Source organism: Cololabis saira, chromosome 20, assembly GCF_033807715.1.
Source record: "Cololabis saira isolate AMF1-May2022 chromosome 20, fColSai1.1, whole genome shotgun sequence".
Classification (NCBI taxonomy): Eukaryota; Metazoa; Chordata; class Actinopteri; order Beloniformes; family Belonidae; genus Cololabis; species Cololabis saira.
Genome location: NC_084606.1, coordinates 12,071,936 through 12,088,903, shown reverse-complemented (window position 1 = coordinate 12,088,903; position 16,968 = coordinate 12,071,936). Strand labels below are relative to the sequence as shown.

Genomic DNA, 16,968 nt, shown 5'->3' with positions numbered 1-16,968 from the left:
GGTATCAATCATTAATATGTGTGCAGACAAGGTAAAAAAAAAAAAGAAAAAAAAAAAGGTGAAAAATCGATTTTACGATTTTCACGTTTTAACATCGTTCTAATTACATAATCGCGATTACGATTTAAAATCGATTAATCGAACAGCCCTAGTTCCTACCATGCTCCTCAAAGTTACATAGTGCCAGTGAAGGCGATACAGACCCCTCAGACCATGACAGAGGTTCATTAAACCTGTTGGAAGTTGATGTACCATCACAATGACTCTGGAAATATGATATTAAGGTGGAAAAGTTACATAGTGCTGCTTTAATGGAGATTAACCTCGTTCTTTAGGAACCAAATTAACTATAAAGCCTTTTGGTTGTGTCCATGGAACCTAAGCCCTAAATCTTCACCAGTGCCTTCACCTCGTTTCTACTGATTCCCATGATGCAGACTGACTTCAGCCTTAAAGATGAAGATGCAGTGAAACGACGTGGTTCTGTGAGCAGAACTAAAAACCTGACACCTCCTCAACATCACTAACGTGGTGACCTAGTTAACGGTGTGTTAGTGGAGCGTGTTCTCACCCTCGGGCCTGTACTGTGCTACTATGGTAACAGTCTGTCCGGCGTTCTTCAGCGCTGCTGCGGCCTGTTCGTGTGTGGCGTACCTGAGGTCCACACCGTTCACCTGCACACACAAACACACAGACGCATGAACATCATCCGCGGTCAGCGCTGCTGTCTGACCAGCAGGATGATCTCAGATGACCGGGTTTCAGTCTCTGCTGCCATCTGCTGGTCAAAGACCCGTCTGGGTAACTGGTCTTCCTTGAAGTGGTTCTGGTTCTGGTTCAATCTTGAACCACATCCACATGGAACCTAACTTGGCTCACTTGGTTCTCACTCAGTACTCGAGTTGAAGGGGGATGAGATCAGTAAAACTACCATCCCCCCTTTCCATCCCTTATGTCATTTCATCAATGAATGTGGTTTTACTGCTATTTCAACATTTAGAGTCATCACCAGAAAAATAACTTATTTGACAATTTTCACCTGTTTCAAGTAAATTTTCACTTGAAATAAGTAGAAAAATCTGCCAGTGGGACAAGATTTATCTTCTCATTACAAGCAAAAAAAATATTGTTCCCCTGGCAGATTTTTCTACTTATTTTAAGTGAAAATCTACTTGAAACAGGTGAAAATTGTTGTTTTTTCCAGTGATGAGTCTTGTTTTAAGTGTAATGAGATTTTTTTTACTAAAATGAGACATTTTAACTAGAAATAAGACAAATATTCTTGTTAAGATTTTGAGTTTTTGCAGTGATCCATTTTACTTATCCTGTGAAGGACAGAGGCATATTGATAAGTTCAGAAAAGTGTTTTTTATTGTTGTGTTTTGATGTATTTGATGTAAGCCCAGTGGATATTTAAAGCTTACAGAAGGCTGCATTTAACTGCTGCTATGTCATTCCTGCAGTATTTCTGCAGGTGTTTTGGTCACTGCTATTTGTTATATATTATATTATTTGTAATCAGCACAAATTATCTGTCCCCATATGATAAAATCCACCATCCCCCCTGATTCTTTTTTACAACTCGAGTACTGACCACATCCACATGGAACCTAACTTGGCTCACTTGGTTCTCACTGCCTTGTGTATCGCAAAGAAAAGCATTCTTATGAACTGGAAACAAAAGTCCAATCTATGTATTAATCAATTTAGGAATCTTCTGTTATGGCACTTTTACCCTAGTACCTACTCAGCGCGACTTGACTCGCCACGCCCCGGTTTTGCGCTTTTCAACTAGGGATTGAGACAGGTGGAAGCGTGCCGAGGTGATCATTTTTCTGTAACTACTCTGCCGAGGTCCTAAGTGGCTGAGTCGGCTGTATCTGACGTCATCACACTACAGGCCACCGATTGGTCGGGGGTTTGGAGTCAGACGTCTGAATCAGGAGGCGGAAATCAACAAAAGAGCGACTCGTGGCTTCTTAATTTTATTCGACAAGCAATGGCAGTGCAAAAGCTTTTAATACTGTGCAATGTACCCTGTTTGAGTTGAAGCTTCTTTTAAATGCTGACAAAACAAAACTCATGACGTTTTCTAATGCAAAATCCAAGCCAGTGAATCTCCCGTCCATCACTACTTTTCAGGGTTCTGAGATTGAATCTGTATCGCAATTTAAGTATCTTGGATTCATAATTGATGATTCGCTCTCATTTAAGCCTCATATTCAGCATCTTGTAAAAAAGTTGAAACTAAAATTGGGTTTTTATTTTAGAAATAAGGCTTGCTTTTCCTTCGAAGCCAAAAAGAGACTTGTTGCCACCACTTTTATGTCTGTGCTTGACTACGGCGATGTCCTATACATGCATGCATCTGCTCTATGTCTTCACTCATTGGATACTGTCTATCATGGAGCATTGAGATTTATAACAAATTTTAGATCTCGTACTCACCACTGCTCTTTGTACACTCGGGTCGGATGGTCTGCTCTGTCCACCCATAGACTCTATCATTGGCATGTCTTTGTTTATAAGGCCATTCTTGGCCTACTTCCACTCTATTTAGGAAATTATGTTTTTCAAAAAAGCACTGGGAGTCATAATCTTCGCTCCCAGGACTTATTTGTATTGTCTGTACCTAGGGTCCGCACTAAACTAGGTAGTAGGGCCTTCAGCTATGCTGCTCCTTATGCATGGAATGAGTTGCAGAAAATTTTAAAATTAAGAGATCTGGTCTCACTTGATGCTTTTAAAGTTCTCCTGAAAGAAGTCCAAGTACATTTAGCTGTAGGTGCTTTGATTGTTGTTGATTTTGACTATTTTTGCGATCTGTTTACTGTTTTGTTAAAACTGTTTTAATTGTTATAAATTGTTCTTATGTTATTTGTTTTTGTAACCATGTTGCTGCCTGTCTTGGCCAGGACTCTCTTGTAAAAGAGATTATTAATCTCAACGAGACTTTCTCCTGGTTAAATAAAGGTTAAATAAAAAAAAAATTAAAATATCTGTTTCTGATCCAACTCTGAGGTGCAGATGTTCATAAACCTGGTGCTGAGGAGAGAATTTAAAAGGGATCTAGACGGGCGATAAGGAACGACCAGATCTACCAGGAGCTCTGTCACTTCATAGCTGCTCGTGGTTCCAGCTGACTTTTCAACAGCGCCGAGACAAACAAACAAAAAAAAAGCGTTGCCGCTTGAAGCTTCTGTCACTCTCATTTTTAACTTGGTATCGAACACAAGCCAAAGACCCAGCAGCACATCTATCATCTCCTCCAGGTTCTACATCTTTAATGTTGTTGTCTTCTCCGTTTAGATCACACAATCAAATACGTCACAGCAGCTTCGCCCCAACCCGCACACTTCTGATCTGGGTGTCTAAAAAAAAAAAGAAACGAGGGCAAGGCAAGTCGAGTCGCGCTGAGTAGGTGGTGATCCTGCAGCTCTAGGGACTGGGGGTTGACTTGGGTCCCTGGGATACGGGCTTCTAGTGGCCCTTGGGGGCGGGTAGTGGGGGGTGTGTGGGTCGTCACGCTGGAGCTCTGTCCCTGGCCTGGTGGGGACTTTGTGGGTCTATAGGGGGGTGTTACCTCATGGCAGCGGGTGGGGTGGTTGGGAATGGCCTGCGTGGCGGCCGCTTGCCTGAGCGGTTCTCTGGACCATTCCGGTGTGGGCCTGGAGCTTCCGCATCGGGGGGCTGGCCTCTGCCTGAACTGGGGGGCCATTGCTGCCTTGGGCTGCTCTGACAGCAGGGGGGGGCACTCCTAGGGTGCGGCGTGACCCTGGCCTGGGATTGGTGGACCTGGTGTGGCCTGTGGGGAACGTGGGTGCTGCTGGGCTGTGCCGGGCCTCCAGGGGTGGTTTTTTGTTTTTTCTTGTTTCAGATTTGCAGCTGATGCCCCCCTCCTTATAATCCCCCTCATATACAGGACTGTCTCAGAAAATTAGAATATTGTGATAAAGTTCTTTATTTTCTGTTATGCAATTAAAAAACAACAAAAATGTCATACATTCTGGATTCATTACAAATCAACTGAAATATTGCAAGCCTTTTAATATTTTAATATTGCTGATTATGACTTACAGTTTAAAGGAGCTTGAGGCCGGATTGTGGCAAGATTTATGAAAAAAATCTGTATACATTTTAAGTTTTTTAGTAATAATGTCAGATGAAGCGTTCCAAACCCAAAAGAATGAGCCCTCTAATGCAGTGTTTCTCAATCCTGGTCCTCGAGTACCACTGTCCTGCATGTTTTAGATGCTACCCTGCTTCAGTACACCGTGATACAAGTACCTGTGTCATCAACAGAACTGTGCAGACCTTGGTGACAAGCTAATTAGGACCTTTAATTAGAATCAGGTGTGTTGGTGCAGGGAAACATCTAAAACATGCAGGACAGTGGTACTCGAGGACCAGGATTGAGAAGCACTGGTCTAGTGTATCTCTCCTTTGCCTTGAACAGGCTGTGTTCTGCAAAATGTGCTGCAATTCGGTCCCGAATTTCCCGCGCTGGGCTGCGGATGTGACGTCACATGACGCTGCATGTGCGTTCTCCCCGTTCTCCCGTGCCGGCTTCACTGTTGGCTGCAGTACCCCTGACGGCCGTCGTGGTGAAGGGTGGCGCTAGAGAGTCTCATTTCTTAAAAGGAGCCTCAAGCTCCTTTAAGATTAAGATTCCCTGAATATTCAAATTTTTTGAGATAGGATATTTGAGTTTTCTTAAGCTGTAAACCATGATCAGCAATATTAAAATAATAAAAGGCTTGCAATATTTCAGTTGATTTGTAATGAATCCAGAATGTATGACATTTTTGTTTGTATTACAGAAAATCACAAGATTCACATTTTCTGAGACAGTCCTGATACAGTACAGACCAAAAGTTTGGCCACACCTTCTCATCACACAAATGGAGAAGTGTGTCCAAACTTTTGGTCTGTACTGTATGTAAGAAAAAAAAAAGAAAAAAAGTTGTTCCTGAAATCCTCTTTGTGGGTTTCTGGTAATGAAGACGTTCACCAAGATGCCATAAATCTACCCTGGACCCCTGCGGAGGGAAATCTGCTTCTTGTAAGCTGCTTTTTGTTTTGTTCTGTTTCTTAATGGGAAACCTGAGCTCATGTTGTATGTTATGCTGACAGAAGCTGTCAGTGAATGATTTAGGGACTAAATCTGAAGTTGTTTTTTAGGAGAATTGAATGAAATAACTTTTGGAGCCTGAGCTGAAAACTGGTTCTGGTGTCTAGTCCAGTAGTGTTTTGAGGCTGGAGTAGCTCCAGTTTTCTTGATTTTGAGCCAAACTTTTCTCCAAAGTTTCCTGTTGAAAATTGAAGAACTGGTTCTAAGCAGTACTCGAGTTGTAAAATAAAATCAGGGGGGATGGTGGATTTTATCATATGGGGACAGATAATTTGTGCTGATTATAAATAATAAAATATATATCACAAATAATAGCAGTGACCAAAACACCTGCAGAAATACTGCAGGAATGACATAGCAGCAGTTAAATGCAGCCTTCTGTAAGCTTTAAATATCCACTAGGCTTACATCAAATACATCAAAACACAACAATAAAAAACAGTTTTCTGAACTTATCAATATGACTCTGTCCTTCACAGGATAAGTAAAAAGGATCACTGCAAAAACTCAAAATCTTAACAAGAATATTTGTCTTATTTCTAGTTAAAATGTCTCATTTTAGTAAAAAAAATGTCATTACACTTAAAACAAGACTCGTCACTGGAAAAAACTACAATTTTCACCTGTTTCAAGTAGATTTTCACTTGAAATAAGTAGAAAAATCTGCCAGTGGAACAAGATTTTTTTGCTTGTAATGAGAAGATAAATCTTGTCCCACTGGCAGATTTTTCTACTTATTTCAAGTGAAATTTTACTTGAAACAGGTGAAAATTGTCAAATAAGTTATTTTTCTGGTGTTATTTTTCTGGTGATGACTCTAAACGTTAAATAGCAGTAAAACCACATTTATTGATGAAATGACATAAGGGATGGAAAGGAGGGATGGGAGTTTTACAGGGGGGATGATTTTGACTGTTTTTATTTCAGGGGGGATGCCATCCCCCCTCATCCCCCCTCATCCCCCCTCAACTCGAGTACTGGTTCTAAGGTAGGAACTTTTTCTGAACCATCACTCCAGGCTTCTAAAGCAGAACCAGCCTCGCTGTAGGAAGGATGTATTCTGGCCACTCACACTGATGATCTGGTCTCCCTTACGGAGGTCTCCGCTCAGGTCTGCTGGTCCCCCTGCGAGGATGAAGGAGATGAAGATCCCTTCCCCGTCCTCCCCACCGACAATGTTGAAGCCCAGACCGCTGGACCCGCGCTGAATGCAGACTCTCCGGGGCTCCCGGGAGTATTCGTCCTCTCCCATCATGCCACGGGGGATGGGGGAGTACCGCCGTGGTGACGGAGGAGGAAGGACTTGTGGGTAATCACACATGTAGTCCGGTTCCATGTAGGCTGCCGGGACAGTAAATAGAGAGATGGTGAGATTAGGGTTGCCACCTGTCCCGTAAAATACGGAATTGTCCTTTATTTGAGAAAAAAATGTTGCGTCCCGTATTGAACTAATACGGGACACAATTTGTACCGTATTTTCATGAACTTTTACACCATATTCTAGTTGAATTATTGAAATAAATGAACCTTTACACCATATTCTAGTTGAATTATTGAAATAAATTAACCTTTACACCATATTCTAGTTGAATTATTGAAATAAATGAACTTTTACACCATATTCTAGTTGAATTATTGAAATAAATTAACTTTTACACCATATTCTAGTTGAATTATTGAAATAAATTAACTTTTACACCATATTCTAGTTGAATTATTGAAATAAGTTAACTTTTACACCATATTCTAGTTGAATTATTGAAATAAGTTAACTTTTACACCATATTCTAGTTGAATTATTGAAATAAGTTAACTTTTACACCATATTCTAGTTGAATTATTGAAATAAGTTAACTTTTACACCATATTCTAGTTGAATTATTGAAATAAATTAACTTTTACACCATATTCTAGTTGAATTATTGAAATAAATTCACTTTTACACCATATTCTAGTTGAATTATTGAAATAAATTAACTTTTACACCATATTCTAGTTGAATTATTGAAATAAGTTAACTTTTACACCATATTCTAGTTGAATTATTGAAATAAGTTAACTTTTACACCATATTCTAGTTGAATTATTGAAATAAATTAACTTTTACACCATATTCTAGTTGAATTATTGAAATAAATTCACTTTTACACCATATTCTAGTTGAATTATTGAAATAAATTCACTTTTACACCATATTCTAGTTGAATTATTGAAATAAATTCACTTTTACACCATATTCTAGTTGAATTATTGAAATAAATTCACTTTTACACCATATTCTAGTTGAATTATTGAAATAAATTCACTTTTACACCATATTCTAGTTGAATTATTGAAATAAATTCACTTTTACACCATATTCTTCACCTGTATCTATATTCTACATCTGGGCTGATGTGGACATACGTAGCATTGGAGGATATTTCAGTTGCTAGTATGGTTGTCTGTCTGTACAGTCATGCAAGTTCAATGCTATTAGAGCACTTTAAACTTTAAATCAAAGCATTTCGTTTTTTCTTATAAAATAAACACATTTTTATTCAGTTTAGAAGTTTTGGGGCTTTTTTTTTGGCTCCTGTGCTGCTGAAATCAGGGCGTCCCTTATTTCTATTTCTGAAAGGTGGCAACCCTAGGTGAGATGCTGCTAGACTTCAGGGTGGAAGCGAACTGGGCGTCAGGGGAACATACAGCTGGTGAGGTCAGGCGGGCTGTATCGATCAACTTGGTTGATGTACTGCGAGGTGGGTGTGGCCACCTTCAGATAGACCACCTCCCCCGTGTTCTTAAGGGCCGAGACGGCGTCTTCGTGCAGGACGTTCTCCAGAGACATGTGGTTCACCTGCCGGGTTCAGAGCTCAGGTTAGACCTCAGTCCTGGCAGGAATCACATCAACCTGCTGTGACGTAACGTACCGCCAGGATCTTGTCTCCAATCTGTAGCCGTCCATCTCGGTGTGCCGCTCCGCCATCAATGATCTTGGTGACGTAGATGCTGTTGTCTCCAGGAACGTGTTGGTTCCCCACACCGCCTGCTATACTGAAACCTAAACCTGTACCGGGAGAGGACACAATCTGTGAGCTGTAAACGTCCACAATGATTTGATTTGATTTGAAGATTTGATTTTGAACATGCATGATAAAAAAAAGAGTACAAAAAAGTAAAAAAGTAAAGAAACAGAATACAAATGTGTATATATATATATATATATATATATATATATATATATATATATATATATATATATATATACACACAGGACTGTCTCAGAAAATTAGAATATTGTGATGAAGTTCTTTTTTTTCCTGTAATGCAATTAAAAAAACAAAAATGTCATACATTATGGATTCATTACAAATCAACTGAAATATTGCAAGCCTTTTATTATTTTAATATTGCTGATTATGGCTTACAGTTTAAGATTAAGATTCCCAGAATATTCTAATTTTTTGAGATAGGATATTTGAGTTTTCTTAATGTCCAGTATGACATTTTTGTTTTTGTAATTGCATTACAGAAAATCACAATATTCTAATTTTCTGAGACAGTCCTGTATATATATATACAGGACTATATATATATATATATATATATATATATATATATATATATATATATATATATATATATATATATATATATATATATATATATATATATATATATATATATATATATATATATATATATATATATATATCAAGTCCTTATCAAGTCCTATCCCTGAATCTTACATACATTCTTACATATAATAAGATGAATTTCAGGCTTAATTATAAAACACCCATATCTACTTTAATGACTGTTCTATACAGTGATATAATACTCAATTATATGTATATACTGTATAAATATAGTCAAACTCAAACAAATCCAGGCAAACAAACGAAAACAAAACAAATGCCCATCATTTAGTTGTGCTATTATGTATGTATGTACTAATAGAATTAATTATAATGCATAGTATTTCATTATCATTCATTTACTATAATACTACAATATAATAGAGAACAATAGACAGAAATGGTATAACAATATACTTGAATAACTAGATAAGAGTAGATATGCTACATATACATTGGTTCATATATTTACCTCCAATTATATACATAAGAAATACTATAAATCTATATATCGACATATCTACATATAACTATAAATCAATATATATTAATAGAGATATAGATACACAAATACTCTACGTATAATACAACTCAATATATCCACATTCATACTTACATCTAACATATCTATATCCATAATATACATCTATATATCTACATATATTAATAAATGTACATACAGTATCTACATGTTTATTCGCATCTGTATTTTGAATAGAATGTTTCTTTGTATCAAATTAAATTGTGATATGTTTTGACTTTGTTTTAGCTCCATGCTCAGGCTGTTCCACAATTTCACTCCATAGGTCGACACACAAAGGGATAGAAAGAGAAACTAGTGTCATTTAAAAAACTAAAAAGTAAGATGGAGAACCTCTTCAACATGAGGGAGGTGTTTCAATGAGGGATCGGATCCTGAAAAATCATTAAGTAAGTCTACTAAAGAACTCCACCTACATGTACATACAGTGGTGGATCTAGGGGGTAGCTACTTAGGCTACAGCCCCGGACGCTTTCTCAAGAGCTCTGGCTCTCGCTTCGGAGCTGCACTGAGTATAATGTGCAGTACTGGAATTCACCAGAAAGTGGCAGCATGCGCGGAAAAGCAGCAGGTGGCCTGCCTGACCAGAAGAAGAAGGTTTCCCCTTTTGCCATGGCAAATTTTAAACGGATAGGCCAGTGGCGGATATCAATGTTGTCCTGATATCCACTTTCAATATCTTTACATCCCTCCTAAAGGGGAGTTTTTACCTGCCAGTTATGTTATGTTTATGTAATAATTGATCAGGGGTCATGTTCTGGGTCTCTGGAAAGATCCTAGAGACAACTTCTGTTGTATTAAACGCTATATAAATAAAATTGCATTTAATTTAATTGTGTTGTGGGTTAGGGTTGGGTCAGGGTGGTTACAGGGTGGCTAACGGACAATAATATCATGTAATAACAACAATATGGCTGTGTGCAATAATCATATGTGCAATATCCATGCAACATCTGTCTACCTCACACTCTGTTAACCTGCTTTTTTGCACTGTTTTTCTTCCTTTGCACTATTTTTTTCTTTTATCTTATTTTTTTATCTTTATACCTCGACTACATTATGTATATTGTGTATTGTGTATATACTGTCCATATTTTTTAATTATATATATCTTTTACTTTTTAAATTTTTACCCCCCTTCCCCGCATGCGTGTGTGTGTGTGTGTGTATATGTGTGTATATGTTAAGTGTACTGCTACTAACACAGGAGTTTCCTGTGTTAGTATGGAGGGAATAATAAAGGTTATCTTATCTTATCTTATCTTATAATGATTATAATCATTATGATCGTAATAATCATTATGATCACCCTGACACAATCGTGATACATGTTTGATCATTATCAGGTTCTTCTAAGATCCCAGTAGTCACTCTGTAAATGTTTCGGAATGACTGTAACCTTAATGTGAGTGTCAAAAGGAGCACTGGTCTTATTTGACAGAAATCTAAAGTATATTTTGTCGTAGAATTTCCTTTTTTTCCCCGTTTTTCTTTTCTATGTTTCTTTTCTTTTTCTTTACTACCTCTTTAGGTTTTCTTTTAATTTTTGTCATGTACTGTATATTTTGTGTCGGACCCCAGGAAGAATAGCTGCAGTTTTGCTGCAGCTAATGAGGATCCAAATAAAACTATAAACTCTGTCCTCTGCAAAGCCCTGTTTCCACTGAGGGGTCCGGTCCAGGTACACTTCGGATGGGTTGGACTGATCGAGCCAATGGAGGTGAGCGGTTCCACGGCAAGTCGGACCTCCACCGGACATGTGGGGTTTAGACCAAATGCCTATAGCGTTGAGTCATACTAGTACGATGACAACAAACGTGATGCTGCAACCAACAACTATATATCTTTGCACACGTTTTCATTCCTCACTGCTCCATCCAGCTCACTCAATCACGCTATCGCCAATTCTTTTGTTTGTGGTTCCAGAAACTACCAGGCCTCACTGTTGTTTACAGGCGGCCTTTTCCTTTCATCTTTCCAACACCGACTGAACGGCACCTTGGTGTTTGTTCCGTGCTTGCTTTTGTTGTTGGCAGTGACAATTTTTCTGTCCGCCAATCAACAGATTGTGTCATGTGCAGTGTTGGGAATAACAGCGTTAAAAATGGCGGCATTACTAACGCAGTTATTTTTTCCCAGTAACGGGTAATCTAACTAATTAAACGTTAATTTTTAACGCCACTATTTTTAAAGGAGCATGAGGCTCCTTTTAAGAAATGAGACTCTCTAGCGCCACCCTTCGCCACGACGGCCGTTGGGGGTACTGCAGCCAACAGTGAAGCCGGCACGGGAGAACGGAGAGAACGCACATGCAGCGTCATGTGACGTCACATCCGCCGCCCAGCGCGGGAAATTCGGGACCGAATTGCAGCACATTTTGCAGCACACAGCCTGTTCAAGGCAACGGAGAGATACGCTAGAGCAGGGGTTCTTAACCTTTCTGACCTTGGGGCCCAATTTTTTCAGTACAGAGTGGCCCGGGGCCCATTAAATATTAAAATTGTATAGCAGGGGTATTCAACTAAAACTTTAAGAGGTCCATTTAGAGAAGATTTACTCAAGCGAAGGTCCAGAACATCATAATATATATATATATATATATATATATATATATATATATATATATATATATATATATATATATATATATATATATATATATATATATATATATATATATATATGTATGTGTGTGTGTATATTCAAGTAGCCTCATAGTTGTATCAACATCTGCATCTGACTGTTATATTAAAAAAAGTACATTTCAAAAATATTTGCCACTTAACATGTGTAACTTAAATTACACATATTTTTTTCTCTTAAAAATAAAATTGATTTTATTTTTCAAATGCTATCTTATTTTATTTCTCTACCAGCAGTTTGAATTTCCCCTTTTCTTTGTTAATTGTCTCAACACATTTTTATAATAAATTAATATAAACACATCTTAGCAATTGAAAAGTTTTGCAGTTTGTCTTTCTTCCCCATAATCGTATGCCCCCACTTTCTGTCGTTCAGTGAGAGAACTGAGCTCTAATTTCTCCTGCCAGGACTTTAAATCTGGGCTGGATGGTGTCAGGTTCTCATACACATGAGAAGGTGCTTATATTTAGTTTTAATTATGTTCATTGTGGAGAAAGCTGCCTCACAGCTGTATCTGGACTCAAACATGGGTGTTTTAAGATTTTATTTATTTAAGATATTAAATTAATCAGTTGTCAGGACTCAGCGTGTCGGGTTTCATCCGAGCCTGATCAGCTGCGACTGGCACAAGCCCGCAGCTCTCCGCGCTGCAGCCCAGTCACTTTCCGATGCTTTTGCAACAACAGTCCAGTCCAGCAGACACTTCAGCCCACGCATCCATCCTTCAGCAGTAACGACGGAGCCCGCCGCCGCCCGAGCGGCAGCCGACCTCCGCGGCCGCGGGGACGCGTCGGCTCCCGCTCAGTCGGGCGGCTCCTCCGGCTCTCCGGCCCGCCTCCTGCGGGGCAGCTCCCCGGGAGTCTCGTCTCCTTCTCGGCAGCGAGCCCCAGGTCTCGCCGTCCGCCCCAGGCGTCCCGCCACGAAGCCACCGGGCAATCACTGGCAAATCACGCCCCCCTCCCCCCTTCTCATGGTGGCTTCAATTACGTCCGCCTTAAGCCTGAATAATGGTTCCGCGTAAATCGACGCAGAACCTACGCCGTAGAATCCCTGATCCTGGTGGATCTAAACGTACTCTGTGCAAAATAAATGATTTTTTTCTGTAAATACACACCATTTCTCTTACTATTACACGTACAGCTAGCTCAGTGTCTTCTTCTCCTCATTTGGTCGGGAGTTGCTATGCAGTCCCGCGGCCCTCGCGGCCCACACTTACAAAACTGATTTTATTTTTCGCGGCCCACTAGATGGCGCTCGCGGCCCAACGTTGGGCCGCGGCCCTATGGTTAAGAATCACTGCGCTAGAGGGCTCATTCTTTATTGTTTGGAACGCTTCATCTGACATTATTACTAGAAAACTTAAAACGTATACTAATTTTTTTCATAAATCCTGCCTCATGCTCCTTTAACTGTTAATCCCAACACTGGTCGTGTGATGCCAGTAGCTCCACCCTCACCGTACCGTACCATTTTCTTATGGCCCTACAACTGAAGGGGGTCCTGAAATGGTGCGGTTTGGTTCCCTTGTATGGGACCCTTTATAACAGAAACAGAAAACAGCCTACAAAACTGTACTGGCCCGGGCCGAACCGCTCCGTGGAAACGGGCTTAAGAGCTTCTCAACAACCCATCCTGACCCCCACCTTATCTTTCGTCTGCCATACTTCAGTTGAAGCCCATAAGTGTCTGTAAAAGACACTGTGAAACCAGCCCGAGGTGGTGGCTGCTGCTGGAGAAGTCTAGGAGATTACCCAGAACCCTCCCGGGTCTAAGTGTGAGGATGTCTTCACCAGCCCATCACCTCTCACTTCTTTGAGTTGATAACAGCTCTACATTTCTAACTTGCTTGTTCGGCATGGATGGTAAAGATCTACGTTAGGGGGCCAGAGGTCTCCTGAACAAGCATCAATACTTAATGATCTGCGAGCAACATCGATGAAAAACAATGTTTGAGACCTGGGGAATCAGTAAAGAAACATTTGATCAAACAAATAGCAGAGCAGCAGCATAACACCTGAACACTTCCTCTCTCCTCTTTGTACCTTTAGGTCCTTTCATGAGTTTGATCTGTGTGATGCGTTCACTTGGTGGGCGTCTCCGCAGGACGTACAACCTGACAACGGGCCCCGCCTCCTTCAGCGCCTCCACGGCGAAGGAGTGAGTGACCTCCCGGACGTCCACGTCGTTAACAAAGACGATGCTATCATTCACCCTGAAGCGGAAAAGAGAAGTCACGTGTCAGATCAGAATGGTCTTCCTCAGGAGGTCAGAGCTCAGGGGAGTCCAGCACCTGAGGCGTCCATCCTGGGAGGCGGCGCCCCCGGGGATGATCTTGGTGATGAAGATGGACGGGTCATCTCCAATGTGAGGGTTGTCAGTTCCTCCAGCGATGCTGAAGCCCAGACCGGAGTTCCCCTGAAACACAAACAACACCTTTAAACCTGGACCCAGACAACACCTGACAGATTCTTCTGTGGTGTAAGATGTTTGTGAAGTGCAGGATCAGGATCAGGATCAGGATCAGGGGCCTGTACTACGAAGCAAGTTCAACATATCCAGGATATCTTTTCCTTATCCAGATTCACTAAGCGGGACAATTGCAATCACGCTAAGCGGTCACACGACGGCGGTTATCAACTCGGTATATCAACCCAGGTTTTTCCAATCTGGATATGAGCGCGTGCACATAAAAGGGGCGGTGTTTTCAGCGCATGACCAATCGCAAGCATTGAGAAGTCCGCTGTCAGAGCCGCTTATTTCAGTAGCGAAGAGCAAACAATAATTTTACGGAAATATGATGAGTATAGGCATAGAATACAGGCAAAAAGCAACACAGTTGCAGCTGCAAAATGCAGGAAAGACAGCTGGCAAAAGATCGCTGACTGTATAAATGCGTAAATTCATAGGGATATAAACATATATTTGAATATTCTGGGAATCTTAATCTTAAACCATGATCAGCAATATTAAAATAATAAAAGGCTTGCAATATTTCAGTTGATTTGTAATGAATCCAGAATGTATGACATTTTTTGTTTTTTGTGTTTGCATTACAGAAAATCACAATATTTTAATTTTCTGAGACAGTCCTGTATATATTGGTTCTATAACTATTGTTGTTGGCCGATAACTTGTGCTGATGCTGTACCAAAGAATTGGGTTTATTTATTTATTTTATTTAATTTTTAATTTTTTCAGGAGGGGGGTATTTAGTATTTTAAAGTGACTTGAATGTTCAAGGGACGAAATTGAAAATCCCTTTTTTCCTATCCCCTTACAAATGCATCTTCTTTTTGATTTCTTCTTGTTTTATTTATTTAATTGGTATTAGTTTTGGATTGACTGTACATCGGATTTTGGGTGATGATTTGTTTTATTTATTCATTGATTGATTTATTTTTTATTTTCTCCTCCACCTCTTTTTTCTTTTTTTCCTTTTTTTTTGGATCGTTCATACAGGTACTCATCAGGGAAAGCAAAGGGGTTTTGGTGGTCCCTGAATACGCGTTCTCTTCGGAGGGATCCTCTCACGATCCGCGCACCTCCACTGGATTCTCTTCGAAAGGGCATGTCATTTTCCAAGAGAGCTGATTGGTCAGTGGGCGGTGCTTTTATACCCGGCGATCTGTATCTCGAACATAACCTGCTCCGGAGCAGGTTAGCGGTTCAGCATAAGTTACCATGGCGATGTGCCCCGATAAGAAGTGAACCACCGTCGTAGTCCTGAAAACCCAGGGTTAAACCTGAAGTTACCTCGCTAACCCCAAATCCCGCTTCGTAGTACAGGCCCCAGGACTCCTCAGCCAGGCTCGTGAACAAACATGATTTCATTTCATTTCATTTCATTTTTATTTATTCCATATCATGGAAACAGTTCACACATGTTCCATTCCACGATGGAAAAGGGGCAAGAAGAAGAAAGCCTTATATACCAAGCCCCTTTCTCAAAAAAAATAAAACAATTCATATGAAGATGGTCTGTCCGTCTGTTCAACAATCACTACTTATATAATACCAAAAAAAGAAATAATGAAAAAAAAACAAAACAAAAAAATAAGAAAACATACACACTAACTCACCAACAATATAAAAACAAAAACAACAAAATATATTTTACCCGTTAAATTCATATTGTCTAATTGTGTGGTCTTTATACAATTTCTTGAACTGTTGAATATTTTTGCAATCCTTTAAATCAGTAGTTAAGGAGTTCCATAATTTTACACCAGAAACTGAAATACACATTTGTTTTAAAGTGGTGCGTGCAAACGGATGTTTAAAATCAAATTTCCTTCTATGGTTCTTATCTTCTGAACTAAACACAAAAAAACGTTGTATATTTTCAGGCAATATTCTGTTTTTTGCCTTGAACATAACTAATAAAGTCTGTAACTCAATAATATCTTTAAGTTTAATTAATCCTGCATTGATAAAAAGTCCATTGGTGTGTTCTCTTGCCTCCTTTTTATGTATGATCCTTACTGCTCTCTTCTGTAAAATAAACAAAGGCTTGATATTTGTTGTGTATGTATTCCCCCAAACTTCGACACAATAACTAAAATAAGGCAAAATAAGTGAGCAATACAAAATTCGCATTGTCTTGTAATCTAAAACATGTTTCACTTTGTTCAAAACAAAAATATTCTTTGACACCTTGGTTTTAACATAATTTAACTGAGATTTCCATGTGAGGTTTTCATCAATAATTACACCCAAAAATCTAAACTGATATGATTGATGTTGATGTAGGTGCAGTAGGTTTGGAAACGACCCACGATCGCCCACGTTTACAGCCAACCGGACCGCTACGCGACCCGCAGTTTTTTTCTTTCAAAAATAAAATAATGGTAAGCTCCTGATTAATATTGCCTTAAAGCTAGGGTCTACGATCTTGAGTTTTTTTTTTTTTAAAAGACACCTACTCCCCACACAAACTCCCTCCCCTCTGTGCTCTGCCTCACATGAAGCTCCCGCCTCTGACACCCCCCCTCTGGTACGGGAGCCAGCAGGACCAAAAACAAGCGGCACCGGAT

At 39.7% G+C, this 16,968-nt stretch overlaps 1 protein-coding gene across 5 annotated transcripts in view; it reads right to left on the bottom strand.

Moving 5' to 3' along the window:
- LOC133420307 (disks large homolog 4-like) overlaps positions 1-16,968 on the bottom strand; it is a 90,164-nt gene that overhangs the window by 28,504 nt on the left and 44,692 nt on the right. For all 5 annotated transcript variants that reach the window (XM_061709970.1, XM_061709971.1, XM_061709973.1 and 2 more), the window contains 6 exons: positions 14,226-14,350; positions 13,978-14,147; positions 8,044-8,180; positions 7,820-7,970; positions 6,204-6,472; positions 572-674 (listed from right to left, as the gene is read on the bottom strand). In XM_061709970.1, coding sequence (XP_061565954.1) covers positions 572-674; positions 6,204-6,472; positions 7,820-7,970; positions 8,044-8,180; positions 13,978-14,147; positions 14,226-14,350 — 955 coding nt within the window. The remainder of the gene's footprint in view (positions 1-571; positions 675-6,203; positions 6,473-7,819; positions 7,971-8,043; positions 8,181-13,977; positions 14,148-14,225; positions 14,351-16,968) is intronic.